At 32.1% G+C, this 20464-nt stretch overlaps 1 protein-coding gene across 8 annotated transcripts in view; it reads left to right on the top strand.

The window, feature by feature from the left end:
• LOC143252799 (striatin-3-like) overlaps nt 1-20464 on the top strand; it is an 80910-nt gene that overhangs the window by 40672 nt on the left and 19774 nt on the right. For 2 of the 8 annotated variants that reach the window (XM_076505516.1, XM_076505526.1), the window contains 7 exons: nt 162-329; nt 8833-8964; nt 9920-9952; nt 10299-10353; nt 13806-13959; nt 18730-18837; nt 19623-19874. In XM_076505516.1, the coding sequence (XP_076361631.1) occupies nt 162-329; nt 8833-8964; nt 9920-9952; nt 10299-10353; nt 13806-13959; nt 18730-18837; nt 19623-19874 (902 nt within the window). The remainder of the gene's footprint in view (nt 1-161; nt 330-8832; nt 8965-9919; nt 9953-10298; nt 10354-13805; nt 13960-18729; nt 18838-19622; nt 19875-20464) is intronic. The other 6 variants (XM_076505525.1, XM_076505545.1, XM_076505534.1 and 3 more) reach the window with 5 other exon arrangements.

The raw sequence follows: 20464 nt of genomic DNA, 5'->3' as shown, positions 1-20464 counted from the left end.
TGGAATAAATTAATAATTGTATATGGGTTACAGGAGAGTTAAACCTTTGTGTATGTGTTATAAAATGGTTCTCATTTGTATATAAGGTGTAATACAGTTTTATGAATTTTTGAATATTTTAGCTCACAAATTATTTTGAAATTAATTTTTTTCTGTTTTAGATACCTTCAAGAGATTGGTTACACTGATACTGTTATTGATGTCCGATCGTCACGAGTGAGAAATCTATTAGGCTTAACTCCACATGTTGCAGAATCTGATGATAAAAGAAATACATCATTAGTCAATGGTGAACAATCTTTTAACAGGGTCACTGACACACAAAGAAGGTTGGTTTGGTTAGATTTTACTCACAGAAAGGAAGTGTAAATAATTGTTAACAGTGAAACTATGTATAGTTAGTTTTTACATGAAGAAAGCCATTACAGTTTTTCACAGTAATATAATAGTCAATATAGCTGGTTTTCATGTAAGGGTCATTATGGTCAGTTTTTATACAGTAATAGTCATTGCAGTTAGTTTTTATCTAAAGAAAGTCATTAGAGTTAAGTTGTACCCAAAGAAAGTCAGTATAATGATTTTTATGCAAACAAGGTAAATAGAATGCATTGCACACAAGTAAAGAAATGTAGTTCAGGAGTTTAACACAAAGTTGGCCAGTATAGTAAAGCTTACAGAGATAGGTAAACATAGTGAGTTTTATATAAACAAGTTTAGTATAGTGAGGTTTACATAAACAAGTTTGGTATACAGGGTTTTAATTAAATAAGATTGGTATAGCATAACGAGTTTTTTCACACAAGCTTGATGTAGCTAGTTTTTACAAATATCTTTGATTGCATTCTATGTTAATATATTTGGATGTTAGTTTTATTATTATTAATATTGTGAATTGTATAGATCAGTTTGTTTACTGTTCAATTTATAAACCATAAAGCAAAGTAAATACCAATTATTGGCTTGACTGGCATGAAACTTCTTCAGAAATATTACCTAGCCATCACAACTTGTTATGATGCTTCTATACTTCTGAGATTGAAAACTATTCTTTTTAAATTATGTTTCTTATGCTCCCACTGTAAAACAAAACAGGACACATTGTTTTTTTCTCTTGCCATCTGTCTTGGTTGTATGAATGGATATCTGAAGGTTAGATGGATGGATTTTGACCAAACTAATACATAAAAAGTTCTAGTTGTGATTAACTTTTGAAGTTCATAGGTTAAAAGGTCAGTGTCATAGTGGGACATTGGTGTTTTGTAAATACAGTTTACACTTGTTGGTGGGTAGTTGTCTTATCTTGTAAAAGTATGGCTATAAAAATGAGGCATATGTGAATTCTCCTAAAATAAAACTTGTATATGTATTTCCAGTAGTTCAAAGAATTAGCAAATATCCTGTATCTTGTAATACTACTAGTTAAAGTGTAGAAGTACTTGTTAGGTTTTTGGTGAATATTACAAGGATTCACATATTTCTGTCTAGAAACTAGGAATTGTTTCTACATAGTTACAGTATTAATGTTTTTATGATTTTAATTATTTGGATGTACCTTTAAATTTCCAATATAATATGTAACTTCTGTTTACATCTATCTTTTTTGCTTGTTACTAGCTTTGAGGCTCCTACATAATTTCATGTGTTTCTGTGCTATATTGTTGTGTTGTTGCATGCAGATGAGCATGTGACACTCTTCCACCAATAGGAGTGCAGCACTGTATCCTAGCATAGTTGACTTTCTCTATACTGATTGCTCAACCATCACTTCATGATATGGCACTTGTGTCTCTTTTTTTTAGCTCATGTGAGATTTCTCAGTATCAGTTAAGTTGTATTTACAAAACCAGTTGTTGCAGAAATATTTTTTGTTTTTATCTTTAAACAGCCTTGTGGCTCTTATTTTTCACAACATGAATTACACAGATGTAGTTATTATTATGCTGCCTAATGCTGAACATCCGAATCTTTTTCACTCTGGACAGACTACTACAATGGTACCAGGTACATCTCTCTCTGTCAGGAGATGTAACAGCTGTTGTGCAGCAGGTGTGTTGCATTATGGGCCTTTGTTAGGCCTTGACATGAACTTCTCTCCTCCTATAATTTCCATTTGTTATGACATGGATTTTGACCATTTCACAGTGGATGCCTCTTTGAATGCTTTTCTGCTCGAGCCACTGTGTTACATTCAGAATTTAATTCAACATCTTTACTATGAGTGTAAATAAAATTAACGTTATAATGTATGCTATGATTAAAAGTTTTATGTAAGTTTTAACTTCTTTATTTTCATAAAACTTTGAAAAACAACTTAAAATTTCAGATGTATTGTTATATGACCGATGAGCTAGGAAAACACTCTAATTCAGGACTCTGTATCTTCATTGATACAGTGGCAGTTGCATAGGTGTATGTCTAAACTGTAAGATGCTTTCATAACTTTTGACTTGTACATTTAAAATTTCTCTGAACAAATGGAGTTGAAGTAATAAATTTTTAACTCCTGACAGATTCCATGTCCACCTTCAACAAATGTGTTTAAGCTTTATATAAATGATATATACACATGTGCATACTCATTAGAAAAAAACCTCATTTTACTCTATAATCTAACAGTGGTTATTTTGATATTGGTTTACAGTCATCATCACAGAGTACATGTATCTGATTGTAGTATTGTTGGCTGCTTGACTGACTATAGCATTTATAATTCTTTCGTACCTAAATATATTAGAGATACAGTTTAAATTGCATTTAGGTCTTACTTTTATATTTTAGTTACTTATGTGTTAGTTATGTTTTAAAATACATAATTGAAAAGTGTAAACATGCTTTAAATATGTTATAATGTGTGTGAGTTCTCAAGACAGTGCAGGCAAAGTTTGCCCAAGGATTGTGTATGTCTCCCAAAGAAACTGTAATATACTTCTAAGGAACCACTGACTTGTGCCAAAATGAGTAATAGGTGGTGAAGGAGAAGAAGTAATATAGAGCACCAAATATTTAGTATATGAGAAAAGGAAAAGACCTCTAATTATAAATTTAGCAAAAGGCAAATATTTAAAGATATTCCAGAATAAATAAATATTTTTTTCTGTTTCCTAATTTTAGTTATTTTGTTGTATTGTACATGGATTATAATAGCTAGCTAGTGATATGGTAGAGAAAAATTAAAATATAAACAGTTATTTAAAAAAAAAACTTTTGGTATTAGTTGAAGAGGCCCTAGAGGTTATGGAAGTGAGATATGAAACTATAAGATGAATAAAAGCATTTTATACTTAAAATGAAAATCATCTTGCACTCAAACTATTTTAACAGTTTGAGTGCAGCTAACAACTATAGGCAGACAAATAACCTTTTTATTAGACAGGTGTAATTAAAATGTCATTTTCTGTGTACATGATACTTATAACTTTAACAAAACTGAGTGAAGGAATGCTCACAGTTACCATATGTTGTTTGCATAAATGTCCTTTCTCAGTTAAAGTGATAGAAACTGTAACAACCTGAAGAGAAAGTATTAAGCTTCTTTTGTCACTGTATATATTTGCAATAAATTCTTCCAGAGCAGACTTGGATCTACCTCAGCTTTTGTATTCTTCTGTGATTCTGCTCCTCATGTATGTTACAGTTGTTTTTCACTCTGCTATTTATCATTATTTTTTTTTCTTTTTCTTCATTCTGCCCTTTCTGTAAAATATTTTGTCCCCCCATATACGAGTCTATGCAGAAAATATTTTTGTCTTAACTTCACCCTGGTGCCAGTATGCTGTATTCTTCTAGACCAGCTACACATATGCCTTTACTTATAATTGGGCTGAAGCCCTTTTCTTGGACTCCCAGTTTCTTGAGTCTTCTATTCATTGCCCTCTTTTAGTGTTTCTCAAGCTCAGTTTTTCACCTTTGCCTTACCTTCACTGTTATTTGACATTATATGTTTTCCAACCATCTAAGTTTGGAATCAATCAATCACTGTCTGAGGGTTTTTTTTCCAAACATTTGTTTCTCTACATTAGTCCCTTCTCACTTGGTTACCCTGTTGCTGGGATTTGCTGTTGAGGAATGACTTTATGGTGGGGTACCTGCTCTTTGTAGTCATGGGCTGATGCTATGTGCCAAACCTTTTTCTTGACTGTGCTTTTGTTCAGTGTTTCCCAAGCTCCTTATTTTCTATTTGCTGTCTCCTGTCCTCCTGTTTCCTTTCCATTGCTTGTTTTGGGCTCAGGAACAGTGGAGGCTCATGTGGTTTGATTTCTGGATTCATGTTTTTTTTTTGTGGCTGATTGTTGGAGGTTGCATTTACTATTCATTAACTTTATCCTTTTTGGTTTTCCTCATTTTTCCCTTTGTCTCTGTTCATATTAATTTCCTCCTGTAGGGGATCCTGTCACCTATAGTTTTGTCTGAGAAGGTGTCAGGCATTTTGGTTGTGGATGTATTCCAAAGGGTTTCTCACCCTTTTTTGAAATTATCTTCCCATCTCTTTGTTGTTCCCATGTATACTGGAGATTTGCATTTCATCATTGTTTTGTCACATCTCTGTCAATTTCTTGATCTTTCTCAGTGATGAGTTTTCTTACATTTCAATGGTAATTATTCTCTGGAACTTTAGGTTATGAAGTTCAATATCTGATGCATATCTTCACATTCTCATTTCTTCACTTTTTGCACTTTATCTTTGGTCTGTAAATCATGGTTGAGCTTATCACTTCTGAACTATTTCCTTGGCTTGGCATTGGCTGCATGCATTTTGTGTGTGTGTGTATACTTTGGTTATCACATTCAAGACTTGAGATTCCACCATTGTATGGATGATTGGGTTCTTTTAGCTCCATCCTCACAGGATTTCTTCAACCATACTCTTCTTTTTCTCAACTGTATGAGTATTCAACATGTTTGCTACAGCAACCCTACATTAGTTCAGGTGCAGAATTTTAGTTTAAAAGGTTACAAAATTAGTGTAATGGTCTTTTTGGTGTCATCATTGTGATTTAACTTCAGAGTAAAGGAATGTGTTTAAACTACAGCTGGCATAATGATATGACCAATCAACCATGAAGACCAAGGAGCTGTCCAAACAAGTCAGGAATAATGTGGTAAAGAATCACAGATCAGGAGTAGGTTAAAAGAATCTTTCAAAAATGCTGATTATCTGTTTGAGTACAGTGAAGTGCATCATTAAGAAGTGGAACATGCTTCATACCACCCAATCACTATCCATATGTTCTTCCAAACCAACCAACCTGGCAAGCAGAAAACTGGTTAGAGATGCTTCTGTGAAACCAACAGTAACTTTGAAAGAATTACAAAGATCCACATCTGAGATGGGAGTTTATTTTCAGACATCGATAATTTTCTGGTTTCTATGCAATATTGGCCTGTATGGGCGAACTGCAAAAAATAGGTCATTGCTGAAAAAGAATTATCTGAAATCTTGTATGTAGTTTGCAACAAAGTGTGTAAATGATACTGCAGATATGTGGTAGAAGGTTTTGTGGTCAAATGAGGCAAATATTGATCTTTTTTGGTCCAAATTCAAAGCATTACATCTGATTCAAGCACAACACACTATGTCACTCAGTCAGTGTCATTGCAACTGTCAGTCATAGTGGTGGCAGCATCATGGTATGGAGATGCTGCTCATCAGCAAGGATTGGGAACTTTTTCAGGACTGAGAGGAAGATGAATGGTGCAAAGTACATGTGAATTTTAGAGGGAAACCTGCTTGAGTCAACTAAGTTGAAAATTCACACTGCAGCAGAACAATAACCTGAAGCATAAGACCAATGCCACAATGGAGTGGTTTTAAAAGAAGAAAATAAATGTCCTGGAGTAGCTCAGTCAAACTCCTCACTTGAATCTAATGAAAGATGCATGGCAAAAGTTGATTGCAGTGCATTGACAATCCCAATGAACATGTCAGAATTAGAGCAATTTTTCCAGGAAAAATTGGCAAAAATTACACCTTCCCTACAAAGCTCATAGAAACATGCAGCACTAAATACTGCTAAAGGTGCTCCAGCAAGTACTGACTTAGGGGGCGGAATACCTATGCAGTTAGCAAATACCAAATTATATATTTTCTATCTCCTTTACAAATAATAGTGTATGACCATCAGAGTTTTGAATAAAAACTAGTTCATTAAAGCAATTGTTTACATTATTTGCATTTCATCATAATATGAAATTTTTGGTAGGAGTGGATACTTTTGCAAGGCACTCTAGAGTTGGCTAGTCAAGCTAGAAAAGTCTTATCTTGCACCTACCTAGTACCTGGCTCATTTTGGTGTATTCTTTACTTCCAAGCTCAGCAGGGCACGATCTTCTCTACTGTGTTTGGGGGCTGTTGAGGGTTTGGTTTCTGCAGCTCTCTCTTCTTCTTTTCCTGTATGAGAGGTCCTCTGTCTATTAAGAACTTGGGCTTAATTGGAACCCCTTACCTGTTTGATTGTGCTTACATGCATCTTCTACTGTGAACTCTACACAACCAGTGGAACCTCTCTCAATGTCTCTTTACTGAAGTGGTTCCTCAATCCTAGTGTTTTTCAAGAGCTTTTTTGTTTCTTCTCTTGTGTTATCTCCCTCATTTATTTGGGACACCCTCTGTTGGGTCCTTCTGTTGGTAACCTATCTAGCAATATTGTGGTTTTTCTCCATTTAGCCTTGTGACTTCCTCCCCTTCTCTTGCTCTTCTACTTTCATGGTTCTTTGCTGGACAGTTGGGACTCTTTTTACATGTAGCCTTTTTTCTATCTTATTCTGTTTGCTCACTCTTATTTGATGTTTCTCAGCAGAAATGGTGTATTTATCATTGCTGGTTTTGTTGTTTCCCGTCTCTGTTCTTCACGACTTTTTTTTTTTTTTTTTACCAGGGTTGGTCTATCTTCACTATTGTTAGTTACTGAGCAGCTTTTTGGGCTAATTTTGGGTTTTCTTATTATGTGTGGTTTTTCCTTCCCAGCCCTTCCTATTCTTCTAGTGTATCTGACTGAGTTAGTAATGTGGTTCTCCATGCCTTTATTCCTACCTCATTTCAATTATTTGTTGTTTATACCATCTAAAAAGTTATTTCCCCCTCCTTGCCTGTGGTAATTGGTGTTCTTGTGTAAGTGCTATAGATTTTTCTCAAATTCTATTCCATTGCTTCTGTGTTCTTTATCTGGATCTTGCTTTTCTCCTTAAAATATCTGAGGCATGTAGGGGTGACATTGCATTTACCTCTATATATCTTTTTTCCAATCTCATATTTATTTCTATTTGGATCCCAATCTTTTCTTCTGTTATGTTCTTGCAGTCTGTTGATGTTTGGCTTGCACTTCTTCCTTTTGGGTTTCCAAATCCCATCTGTATTTTTCAGTTTTTTATAATCTTTCTCCTGTTACTGTCACTGGATGGGCCTATCAGCTTATCTGTTGAGCACAGTTTTTATTGGATAGAGAAAAATGTCAGCATTTCCATGTGGCATGTTTTGCTTGCCAGGGCATACCTTACAAAAATACACACATTGTTGGGTCATCCTATCCTAGTATAGTGCTTATCTATGAGATAATATGTTCCAAAAGACTGCTTGAAGTATCTGTGTGGTGTTCCTCTTCTTAAACAAGGTCCAGTCCATATTGTACTTACTCAGGGAATAACATAAGTAAAGTAGGCAAGGGAATCCAGCCCATCTTCCATTCCTAGTTTAAAATATAGTGCTGACTTGTTTTTATAAGTGGGTTTTTTGTGGCTCCCCCATTGCACTATCTTATGATGATGTGCTCCTCTGGATTCTCCAATTCACTTTCATCCCCTTTTTTTTTTTTTTTTATTCTAATGGAACATGGGACTCCTTGTCACTTGCCAGTTTATAAGACACTGAAGTGATGTCTCCTCATTGTGACCAATTCCATTTAGTACAGCAGAGTGGTGGTGTTCTGCTGGCTTAGTACAGTTTACTTCAAAGGCTGGCTTTCTTCCATCCTATTGCTACCAGGAAGTTGAGTTTCTGAGTGGTCTGCTGTTGGATTGGTGGAGGATTAATCAACATAAGTTCTCATTTCATTGCAGAGTAGAGGCTAGTTTTCTTTTCTACCTCACTGGGCTTGAGATGAAAATGGTAGGAACTCAAGGAATGTAGCCAAGAATCCAAGTTCTTGATGATATCTTATTTTGGACTGGTGTTCAACCACTACATACAGTCTGATGCATATGGCACTTCTGAAAGTCTGATGTAGGTTCTGGACTATGCTTGTATCTTCCTCCTGTTTTTGTAATGCTTCCCTTCCTTTTTGGATAAAGAATGTACCCTGGTACAGATTGAGGTTGCACTCCATGGGTTCTCTTTGGAACTTCCCATAGTAGGCTCATCATCTAGGTAATATTTTGTATCAGTCCATTCATCACCATAATGTGATTAGATGTGAGAAGTATCTACTTATCCTAATGGAAGTTAACATTTTCTAACACTAAAAGTACAAATAAATATCCACTGTTGGAAAATATTAACTTCATACCCTCATTCCCAACTCTGGTGAATTATACTTTCTTGCCTACTCTCAAAGTAATGATTGAACAATTAGTATAGAGCCAATTGCAGTCCTATTGGTAGAGGGTTGTTGTGTTCTATTTGCAGCAGTATCATGTGAAATTAGTTGATTTCTCAAGGCTAATGGTAAACAAAAGCTTGTACGCTTATAGAAGGCAGCATTTAATTGGTATAGCTAGATTTGAGTAGAGGTAAGTATATATTAGAAATATATTTTCAGTGTTGGAGAATATTAACGTTTGAGATTTAGGCAAATTATGAACATACCTTTTTTTTAATCCATCTCCATTAACTTTTAACAGAGGTGCAGGAAAAAAAGCTGCTAACTCAGTAGCAGAAAATGCACTTAAAGAAACAGAAGCTTCTGTTTTAGCAACATTTGACTTTCTCTCTTCTGAAAATCTAGATGTTGATGATGATGAAGAAAACTTGAGGTATGACTGCTTCAGCAAATATTGCTTTTGTGATTAAATTTTTCTATTAATTGATTCATATGTAATCTAAACCCTGCTGTTTAAATTGAATTTTTGAGTGATAGATGGTTTAACAATGTAAGTTTAAAACAATCACCTTCCACTCAACATTTAAATATAATGTTTCACATAATGTAGTATATTTTTTATTGATGGAACACTACCTAAATACCAGAATTTACCTGTGAGACAAAATAAATTTTACTTTTTCATTCGTAAAAAAAGAGTAGGATTTTGTTTTCTGATGCTTAGAACTGCACATGCATCAAATAAATTTTTAAATTAGATATAGAACTTTTATAAAAGTTCCAGTTCATATCCAAATATGAGATATTAATCCTCTTTGATATTACTCTGAATTTCTAGATTTAGAAGTGAATTATTTACAAATCTTTAGTTTCTTTGAAAAGTTAGTACTGATTTCTAATGTCAAATCACAGCATTATTTCTAAGGAAATATATTTTGGAAAGATAAAAAAATTACTCAAAAATGATTATAGGTTTTTGAGTCCTGAATTTAACTTGTAAGAAATAATTAGATTATGAAATGTAAATCATATGAAAAATTCTAATTTATAACTGAACATTAAGTTTTGATAATGAAGATTCTCTCATGTATACTGTTCTAAACTACTGTTTCTAAATGCTTCATATCTTGTTGAGGTTTTTATCAATTTGCAAATTCAAATTTCTTAATTTTTTAAGATAACAATGTCAAATTCAGCTTCATTTATATGTAACCTACTTTAGAAGAAGGTAAAACAAATCATTAAATACATTTGAGTAGTGTGCCAAATTGTGTCTAAATTTCTTTTCAGTTATTTTTAATAATGTTGCATTTTCATTTTGAACATAAACTTGTCTATGTTATATTGGATTTTTTTCAAAAACAATAATTTTTATATTCATTTACAAAAGAAAATTCCAGAATAATCCTTGAATTGGAAAGGTAGGTCTAACATTATAATCTATAATATAATTACAAGAAAATCATACCTTTTTGTGATGAAGATTTTGTTTTAAAGTATTCTAAGGATTAAATATTTAATTTTGTTAAGAATTAGACCTGTATATTATGATTCCCCATATGGTGTTAAAATGAGTGTTAGGTCTTTCTAGTGATGAAGTGAATGTAGATAAGATCTTTTTTCAATTGAAAAAAAATTAAACTAAATTTATATATTTTTTATTACTGTTTTTCTTACTCAGTAATTTGTTTTTCCTTGAAGCTTGTTAACTGTATTTCAGATGTTTCAATTTTGTTTCTAATTGTTATGTAACTTTATATCTGATAGTGATGAAGATGAAAGAAACATGGAAGGTAACAAAAGGATAAAATCTCAACAAAAGGTTAGTCACTAGGGTTTGTATGACTCGTGTTAGTTCAAAAGAATTTAGAAACAAAATTTACGCCAAAGATGGCATTCTTTACGTAGTAGTGGGCCACAAAATCCACCAAAGAAGGCTTAAAATCACTCATCAAGAGCTTGGTCCCAGGGACTGACTTTGTAACCATTTTGTTTGTTATAATTTTTTTGCACTGTAACCTTTAACAGTTTGTGTATCTTCAGGAAAATTCTCAGAATATTTGTAAGTGTTACAAGGTTTCCATACTCAAAATATCAGATTTTTTTTATTAAGTTTTAAGGTTTTTTTTGAAGTAACGATTTGCTTGTGCAATTTTTATTTTTGAATGTTGACTGTTTGACATGCAGAGTAATTTTGATTATAAGATTAGAAATATTTTTATGCATCATAAAATTGTCAGATTTTATATACAAAATTTTTATAATCTCCTAACAACCTGCTGACAATTATCAAGCATTTTGTTTAGCAAAAACTTTATATTTTATCAGTTATTTCAATTTTTGTATCTCTGTATAGGTTTTGACAATTTGATCAATTTCATAACCATTGTACAAATTAGGAAATGGATAAGTAATACACTGTTTTTGTGTCAGAAAGACTACAAGTTATAGCATGAAGCCAGAAAGGTTTAGTCTAAATAGCTTAAATATATTTATTATTTTTGTCTTATTGACCTTTCAGCTGTGTCTGACTAACATTTTAGAACAAGACACGTGCTCTCATGTTAAGAGGCTGAGAGAACCGTGTAGGGCAAATCCTGAGCTTTTGTTTGGTTACAAACATATGACAGAGCAAAAGTGAGTAAATGTAAGAAAATATCTCTAAAAATGGAAGAGGTGAGCTGAATCATTGTATTTGATTCACTAAATATAGTGATATATCAGCAAATAGAAAAGATAGAAGGTTCTTATTTTATATTCTTGCTTGTAAATATCAGTAATTTGAGTTTCTAATTTGTAAAAAAACTGTATACAGTAAAACTTATCTAAGTTAGAAACTGCATAGGACAGAAACCTGTACAAGCTAGAAATATGATTTTGCAGCATTATCTTAAGATTTCTCTTATAAAAGCCCCTCTATATGGCAGAACCTGCGTAATGCGGATGGAAAACTATCTTTCACCTACCTCATCTATCAACAAGTAGGATTAGAACCTAAGTAAGGCAGAAAAATGTTTTTGATTAAATATTAATTTCTTATTTAATTAATAATTTCTGTAAATATTAATAAATTCTTGTTCAATTAATAATTTGTTTAAACTTTCAAATATTCATTTAGTCTTTCTACCTCCATTCTACAACCATTAGATAATGGAATTATACAGTGTATAAAATTGAAATACAGAAAATTGATGCTTCAGCATATTATTTCAAACATGGACGAATGTAAGAGAGCATCTGAAATGACCATGAAAATTGACGTGTTAGATGCAATTGCATTTTTAAGTCATTCAATCAAATGCATAAAAGATGAATGAATAAAGTGCTTTCGAAACTGTGGATTTATTCTTGATAATAGAAGAGGTTGTGGAGAAGTTGTTGTGACAATTTAAACTGTGAGAAGATTGGTGCAGATGATTGTGGAAATGCAGAAAGTTTTGTGAACATTGACAAGAATGTTTTAACAGAAACTGATGAAATTGATTTAAAATCTATAATAGAATCACAAGATGGTAACAGTGTGAGAGATTCAGAAGATGAACAAAATGGAAAAGATAGTGAGGAAATAGAAATGTCTACTTCATCACAAGTGTTATGTTATATTAATTCAGTTGAATTTTTAATTACTCTAGTTGCATAGTTAGAAGGCCAAACAAACTGTGATAGTTATAGGACATGTCTGTATTTTGCATGTTATTATTGCACATTGTTTGTACATTATATAAGTAAAAAATTTTAAGTGCAGTGGAGCTTTTAGTATGAAAAGTAGGGTTTAATTTCAATGAAAGTTGACCTAAGTAAGTAGTGTATTCCTTCTTTTTCATGTGTATTATTTATTTACTAGTATTGAAGAAACTAAAATGTAAAAATTAAAAACTTTTATGTTAGATAAGGTAAAATAAAGAATAACAATATCAAAAAGAATCATGATGCATGCTTGAGTAACTTCTGAGTAGGATACACATTATGTAATTAGATAGGGTAACATGAAGTACACATTCACTAAGTGATTTTAAACTTGTGTTATGAGAATGTTAGCTAGACACAGTTCAAAGGATAATAATCAATAACATTTAAGTAGAAACATATTTGATGTTATGAGTTTAAAGGTATTTAGGATAAAAAAATTGTAGTTTCAAGCTACAAATTGAAGTAATTCAATAAAGAATAAAAGGGTAATATAGAAAAAATAGCAAACAAAATATAAAGTTTTATTGATAAAATGTATAAAATTTACATAGAAGGGTTGAGGGATCATGCAAATGAGATTTTCAGTCTTAACATGAAAATCACTTTGTACTTAGAGCAGTCAACATTTTAACTTCATATATTCATGGCAAAGTGTCTAGTGAAAATACTTTATTAAAAATTCTGTTTTTTTTTTTGCTGTGAAACACTTGATCACTGATAGTTTGCAAAATTTCATGAAGGCATACAAAACATATTAAAAGTTATAGCATGGAAATTATAAAGGACAATTTGGAGTCAGTTTTAAATTGATTATTGAAAGAGATTAATTTTTCAACTCTAATCTTAATTATGTACTACAGGTAGTAGCATATTAAAAGTTACATGGAAATTATAAAGGACAATTTGGAGTCAGTTTTTAGGTTGAATTGATTAAGGTTGTAGCAAGAGAGTTAATTTTTCAACTCTAATCTTAATTATGTACTACAGGTAGTAGCATATTAAAAGTTACAGCATGGAAATTATAAAGGATAATTTGGAGTCAGTTTTTAGGTTGAATTGATTAAGGTTGTAGCAAGAGTAATTTTTCAACTATAATCTTAATTATGTTTTATATGTTTTTATTTATGATATTTACTGTAATATGATTGAAATTTCATAGCATATATGTGTCTAAACTATTTTTGTTTTTGAAACATTTCACTATATCAAAGATGATAAACGTGAATTGGGCTTTTTTTTTAACTAGCTATGTGAAGGAGAATGCCATAATAAATACTTTAGTTTTAGCACACAAAATATATTGGTAACTAAATAAAAATGTTTTATAAACAAATTGTAGATTACAGGATTGATATTGTAAATAGTACAAAACAGAATACAGTCAGGTGTGTTCTTCCTTTAAGTGTATAATTGTTATAAACAACAGATTTAAGTTATGAGTGGTACAAACTAGGTTGTGTTTGTTATTACTATTGATGTATAATTGTTACTAAAGTTAGTATTTTTGGTTATTTTTGTTCTTATTGTAAGTGAATAAAAGTTACAAAAATAGAACTGTGAGTATTGATTTGTTACTGTATATAGATCATTGCTAAAAACAACATAACAGAAAGAATGGATGATCTTATGATGGAAGATGCAGAAACAGAAGAAGTGTTATCAGAATTTAGTTTCTTGGGACCAGAATCTGCCAATGGATCAAGAGAAGGTAGAAGTCTGGAGGATATTGGAGAGTGGGGTAAGTCGATACTTTACCTCTTAGAGTGAAAATATGGTAGTTGTTATCAGTGAGACTACTAATTTCTGTATAGGATCTTACAGGTATGTATATCATTTTTGTACTGTTGCTGGTGTGGACAAAACTTGTATTACTTAAACAGTAGTTAGTTCCACAATATTACACAATTCTTTGATCTTTGCCAGATGTGATGCTAAAGTGTGAGTACTTGATATAATAAAAAGATAAATAATGTTTTAGTTTGTGACTGGGAAGAAGCTTTAGTATACTACAAGGTGTTTGGAAAGTCACTGTGCACTTATATATTTATCAACAGACATGTTTCAATATAGAATACAGGAGGTAAATATGAATGACAATTATAAACAATGTTGAAAGTGATCCCTGTGGCATCAATACAGAACTGGATCCTTCTTATTTTGTTTCTAAACACTGCTATCAGTTGCTGGCTTGAAATAGACTGAATAAAATATGATTACAAAACTGCACAGTTAATTTCCGAACACCCTGTATATGATTTTTCACTTTTCTTTTATTTAGACTTTTAACAGTCAGGTTTATGGTTATGTTCTGACAAGAAAATTTTGCAATATGTTGGGTGGGATTTGAGAGTTGAAAATATACAATTAAAAAATCTGAGTTATTAAATTGCCATGACAACCAAAACATTTGCAGTAGTTTTCATGGTCTTTGCTTGAAATCTTCGTATTATTTCATTTCTATGCTCACTGTTTAAGCCACATTTTAATGCAGGCATTATGAGTTAGGTTAATAAATCCTAGCTTATTTAAGAAAAAGATACATGTTCAGACAGACACTCACACAGATGTAATTTTATTTATTAAAACTACAAGTAAAGTAAACAGTAAAGTATGGTAATGGTATTTATAATAGTAATGTGCAGAATATGAAACACTTTTGTATGTAACACAGTTTTACAAGTTGAAACAAAGATTTACAACAATGAAGAATAAAACCTGTACTAAAGTGAAAAGTATCTGAAAGGTATTTATAGCAATCAACAAAATGAATTGAAAATATATTGCAATGTAAAGTTGTAATGAAGACAAACTTAGCTGAATATACAGACAGGTCTAAGTGCATATTCGCAAAGTGATAAGTGTATGGTTTTGAATGAACTGTGCATGTGTATTTTAGATCTAAGCAAGTAGAGAAAGCCTGTAGAAATTGTATTTAGTGTAATGTAAGTTTTATTTAGGAAATTACACATTGTTTGTGTTAAATACATTGCACATAAAAATTGAAATTGAAGCAAGTCATCATATGATTACAACAATGCTGTGTACACCATATACTATATTTGTAGCATTGAAAAGTTTTACTGAGCAAAGAAACAGGTAAGGTGCTTCTGAATTGAAAAGCCAATATGCAATCCACGCTTCTTGTACATTGGCCCTTTCAGTGATATGGGATTTGTTGTACTTAATCAAGAAGTTTGCAAGAAAAGTTCTGAAGAGACAAACAATTAAATGCAAACATTTTAATTATATAGATTTTAAAATGTACATTTCTTTTACAAATCTGTAGCAAAAAACGTGGATTAAATGATTTTTAATTTTCTGAAGTTTTTTTAATAATGTTTGAGTCTGATTTATGATGTTTTATGTTTTTATGATATTTTTACATGAGATTAGGGCTTTGAAGAAATGATAGTGTAGAATAATTGTATTTTATTCACATTTGTTATTTGTGTTATTTTATGTTGAAAGAACTGTAAGGTAGAATTGGTTTTATGGCACATTTTATGAGAGTGAGGACAAAATTAACACCAGAACTCAAAATGATTTTGCATTCTTGACATTTTTTGGACAGACTTTATTTTTCAAGGATAAAAATAACTTACCATTTCAGTTTTTACGAATTAAATGTCTATATATAAATAATTAGTAATAAATTAGTGGTTTTTTTTTCACCCGAGTGACATTTTACTAGTTTTTACTTTACAGTTGTTTCATATTTAGCACGTCTCTCTAATGTTAGAGAAGTTATGTAATATCAGTCACGGGAACAAAGTATTTATTCATTTTAGAATGATGTTTTCATTTATTTACTGTTGTTGGAAATTTTATTTGATGTTTGTTTGCATATTGCAAGTAATAAAATTTTATACCATTTGCATGAGATATGGGCATTTTATATAATATCAAGTCATTGATAAGTGTGTTACATATTTCTCATCCTTGAAAAAACAATTTAAAACTATATGCTTACCTCTCTGAACAACAAAAGCTATTCATGCCAGTGCTGTGAAGTTTTTTTTCACATGATGCAAGCCTTGAATGTGAGGTTCTTGCATAATAATAGGTGCTGTGCCAGTCTGTGATGCAAACAGTAATAAAGTCCTCCACCGACAGGGGAGTGATACAATCTTCACATATAGTAATCCCAACAAGTACTAACTTGAACAAAAGCTCATTCTTACTTCAGCATTTCTTTGGTCAAATGTAAGAATTTTGATACTTCTCAACAGGAGTCATCCAATACTGTAATGCAGACTGTTGGCACTTTTATAAACAGTGATGTTACCTCTGTTGTGCACCACTAGGTTTGTTCTATTCTAGTCTAGATCCAGGACTTGCAATGTCTTTCTGTTACTTCAGCTGAGCTTGCTTCTTCTTTGGATAGGTTTCATCATTGTTGTTTCCACTCTTGCTTTTTTTCTTCTAGTTTCTTCTTCCCAACAAAGAAGAGATAATTCTACCTTTTTCTTTCACTTCATGTATTACACAGATATGTATCTGTTTTTATTCAGTTATTTTTTTTTTTGAATCTCTAGCTAACTTGTTGAATGAACCTACACCATTTTCTTCTTGGCGGTCTCCTCTGTATCGTCTTTTGTTTTCTCTCACTCTTCATTTATTCATCTTTGTTTCTTATTTACTTGCTTTTTTTATACTATCTGTGTATACATCACTTTTTTTGTAGGGACTTTACATCATAACAGTATCAGTTTCACTGAGGAAACTTGTTATTACAGGTTTTCCATGTTGTTCTTAATTTTATTTTTACGCTGTATTCCAGTTGACTTGATTTCTTTGTTTTTGGACTTACTTTATGACATTTGTTTTCCATGATCTTTCAGGGACCTCTGTGTTGCACCTTTCTTTGTTGTGAGGTTTTTGGCTGTTTCTTAGGCTTTGAAATCTTGAGCTGTTCATCTCTTTAGTTGTCATTTTGGTTAATTTTGGTTTCTTTCATTTCTGGATCAGGTGCTCCCACCAGGTTTTTCATCCTATACAACCTTGTGTGGTCATCTCTTCTTCTAATCCTAGCCCTTTTGTTGCTATCCAGTATCTCTCTTCCTTAAGGACTGGTTGTTATATGTCTTAAAGACAACTTTTTTATAGAGCAGTCACTCAGCTACAATCTGATAGGAACTTATCCTTCCCATGTTGTAAAACTATAGACTTCTTTTGCCACAGACTGCTAGATTCAGTGATGTCGAGAAACCCACTTGTTGAGAAATTTATATGCAAAAACGGCTCGTTTGGGTTGAGAAAATATTTTACATAGAAGAGCGAACAACGTTTCGACCTTCTTCGGTCATCGTCAGGTTCACATCGTCTATGTAAAATATTTTCTCAACCCAAACGAGCCGTTTTTGCATATAGACTGCTAGATTACTCAAGTGCTTTTTCAGGGATTTTCTCTGTCCCTTCGTTTTCCACCTCATCTGATTAGAAGGCCATAGAACAGTTCCTTAGCTTCAGTATGGAATCTTTGGTCTTTTCTCAGTTCAAGATGGATGATTTTCTCATTCTAAAGGTATTTTCTCAGAATTTGGATGACTGACCCAGATCAAAAATTTCCCTAGATATACTTCACATTCATGCTCAGCTGAACATCTAAGAAATAATGACTGAGTTGAGCAATTTTATATTCTTCCCCATTTATGTGACACCTCAGCACCACATAGAAGATTCTTTTGACAACATCTTTTACTTCATCACCATTATCAGTGAAGAATATTTCCTGCATAAGAAGGATGCAGTCTCACTAAGTGATGATACACCAGGATACCTTCCCATTAACCCCTCAACCAACTTAGTGTGGGATTTTGACTCTTAGTTGTGCAGAGAGGTGAGTATACATTTCTGAAGATCACACTTTCCTTATCCAAAATTATATTTCAGGTATGTATTGGCTTTTCTGTGCATCCGCCTATCCTTCCTCCCCATTTCCAGTTTATTTCTTTTGCTTCATAAGGAATGAATTTCTGTTCCAATGCTAGTGTTTATGGGGTTATTGTGCATGGAGTATGTGGTGTACCCGTGTTAGTGGAGAGCTATAATGTAATGTTGATTACATTATAGGCTGGCCCAGCATATGTTCATACTTGTAGGGGTGGGATTTTCATTCAAGTTTTATGGTGTGCTCAAACATTTTCATGGCAGTAACATGAAGTAACAGATCCATGTTGTGTAGAGAGATGAGTATCTGTTGATCTTAAATACATTTTAAGGTTAAGTATATGTCATAATTTTTGTTTCTGACTTATTTTTATTAAAGTATTTATTTGTAAAAATATTTTAGAAATTTGTGAGTTGAGGAAAAAAGTCTTAACATACATTACTTATTTCTTACAAACATTTAACTGAAAATGAGTGAATGTGTAGCTATTGTAAAGTAAACTGGAAAGTGTGAAATGCATTCAGTGTAATGTTTAAGTAAGATTTTTGAACAGTGTGAAGCATCTTTTCTTTGCACATAGTTTTGGTTGACTTAGTGACAATATTGGTCTGTGTACAGAGAAGTCGGAGAGTGGTTGCGATGAAGAATGGGGCACAAGCCCTCAAGCCATCTCTAAAATGATGGAAGAATTTCGCAGGGAGAGGAACAGGAAAGACACCTTCCAGAGTAAGTGGCCTTACTTGCTTGGGGTGCATTCTTCGCACAATAGCTTTTGTTTATTCTTTAACTTTTTCCATTTATGGGTGTCTGTCACAAGCAAAATAGGCATGACTTTTGACTGTTATTTTCAAGTTGGTGGTGTTTCACTTTCAGAAGTTTAGGTTTTATCATGCTTTTTAATGCATTATACATTGGAAATTGCCTTCTTTCTGCCTTTAATAACTCAGTAGGAAAATGTGCTTTATTTCATATTTCTTGAATAGTGACACTGAGGTTATTAATATGATTGAAAACAGATCATTTATATTAAATATGCTAAATTAATTTAGGATTCTAGGTATCTTTTGGAATAGTCATTTGATGCACTGATAGTCACATTGTTTTCTGATATTTTTCTTTTTAAGTTCAGAATTACCAACTTCCTCTACTTTATTTTCTTGGCATTGGGTTTCTGTAGTGAAGTTCTTATATTGTAATAACTAACAAATATTCCCAGAATTACATGTGTTACAATTTCTGTTTTAAACGACATGTTGTTTTTAAATATATTTTGATATTTTTATGTTAAAGCAAACTGCTGTTTTGCACTTTGGAAGAAAAAAAACTAGAAAAAATGAAACTAAACTTTTTTTAAGTTTTTCATTTATCCTGAAGTTTTTACTATTTATGGCATGCATATTTTATTTCTTGTGTGTGGCTGTTAAGAATGCAGTTTTTTCCCCATGCTTGTTTTTTTTTTATTTTGTTTGAATGGCATGTTCTTCACTCTCCTTACTAAACATATCCTTTAGGGCCCAAACGGTCTGCATTGCAGGCCATGTTGGCTACTTTATCAAATAGTAGCAATGAGGAAAACAGGCCATCATCTGTTGCCCCTGATAACTCACCATTCACAACATCACCTTCCTCCATGTCACAGTCTGGCAAAGGGTTCTCTTGTGATACCCCCAGTGGAGAGAATAGGTTTGGGGAGGGTTTGGGTTTGCTTGCCAACTTTGACTCGCTTCTTGGGTATGGAATTCCACCTGAAGTGAATGCAAATGGTATGTATTGAATATTTAAAAATTACATTTTAACAGGCATTTAAATTGGTTTTTCATTACTGCTCACAAGGAAAATCTAATTGAGATATAGAAATATCAATTCTTTGTAACCTTTAATATTTATTCACCTACATTAAGGTAAGTGTATCATCAATATTTAATAAAATTAGTTTTTTTGAGTACAGTAAAATCAAGAGAAATATTTCGAATCGTACAGAACCTTGAACTTGAAAATATTTATGTTGAATATATAATTACTTTAAACCACTTGTTTTTATTTGCTGATTACCTTGTTTTCTTGTTTCCTAGATTTTCATTTTTGTGCATCTGACTTGCTAAACCAAACTGAATATATGAATTTGATTCCAGATCCTTTTAAATGTTGTTACAAGTATGAAAAGTCTTAATTTCAACAGTTCTGCTACCTCATAGTTTATGAAGTTTCTTTATAATAAAAGAACAATGATAAGGTTTTGCCATTTAATGACATAACCTGGTATAGTACTAGTCAAAGTGTTTACAAGAATTTTGTGAAAGGTAGTTTGTTTAGATATGCATTTCTTTTGAGAATTCTTATTTTCAGACTTTCC

The sequence above is a fragment of the Tachypleus tridentatus genome, chromosome 1 (assembly GCF_004210375.1).
Source record: "Tachypleus tridentatus isolate NWPU-2018 chromosome 1, ASM421037v1, whole genome shotgun sequence".
Lineage (NCBI taxonomy): Eukaryota > Metazoa > Arthropoda > Merostomata > Xiphosura > Limulidae > Tachypleus > Tachypleus tridentatus.
The sequence above is the reverse complement of the archived record's forward strand: the minus strand, read 5'-3'. Positions and strand labels throughout refer to the sequence as shown.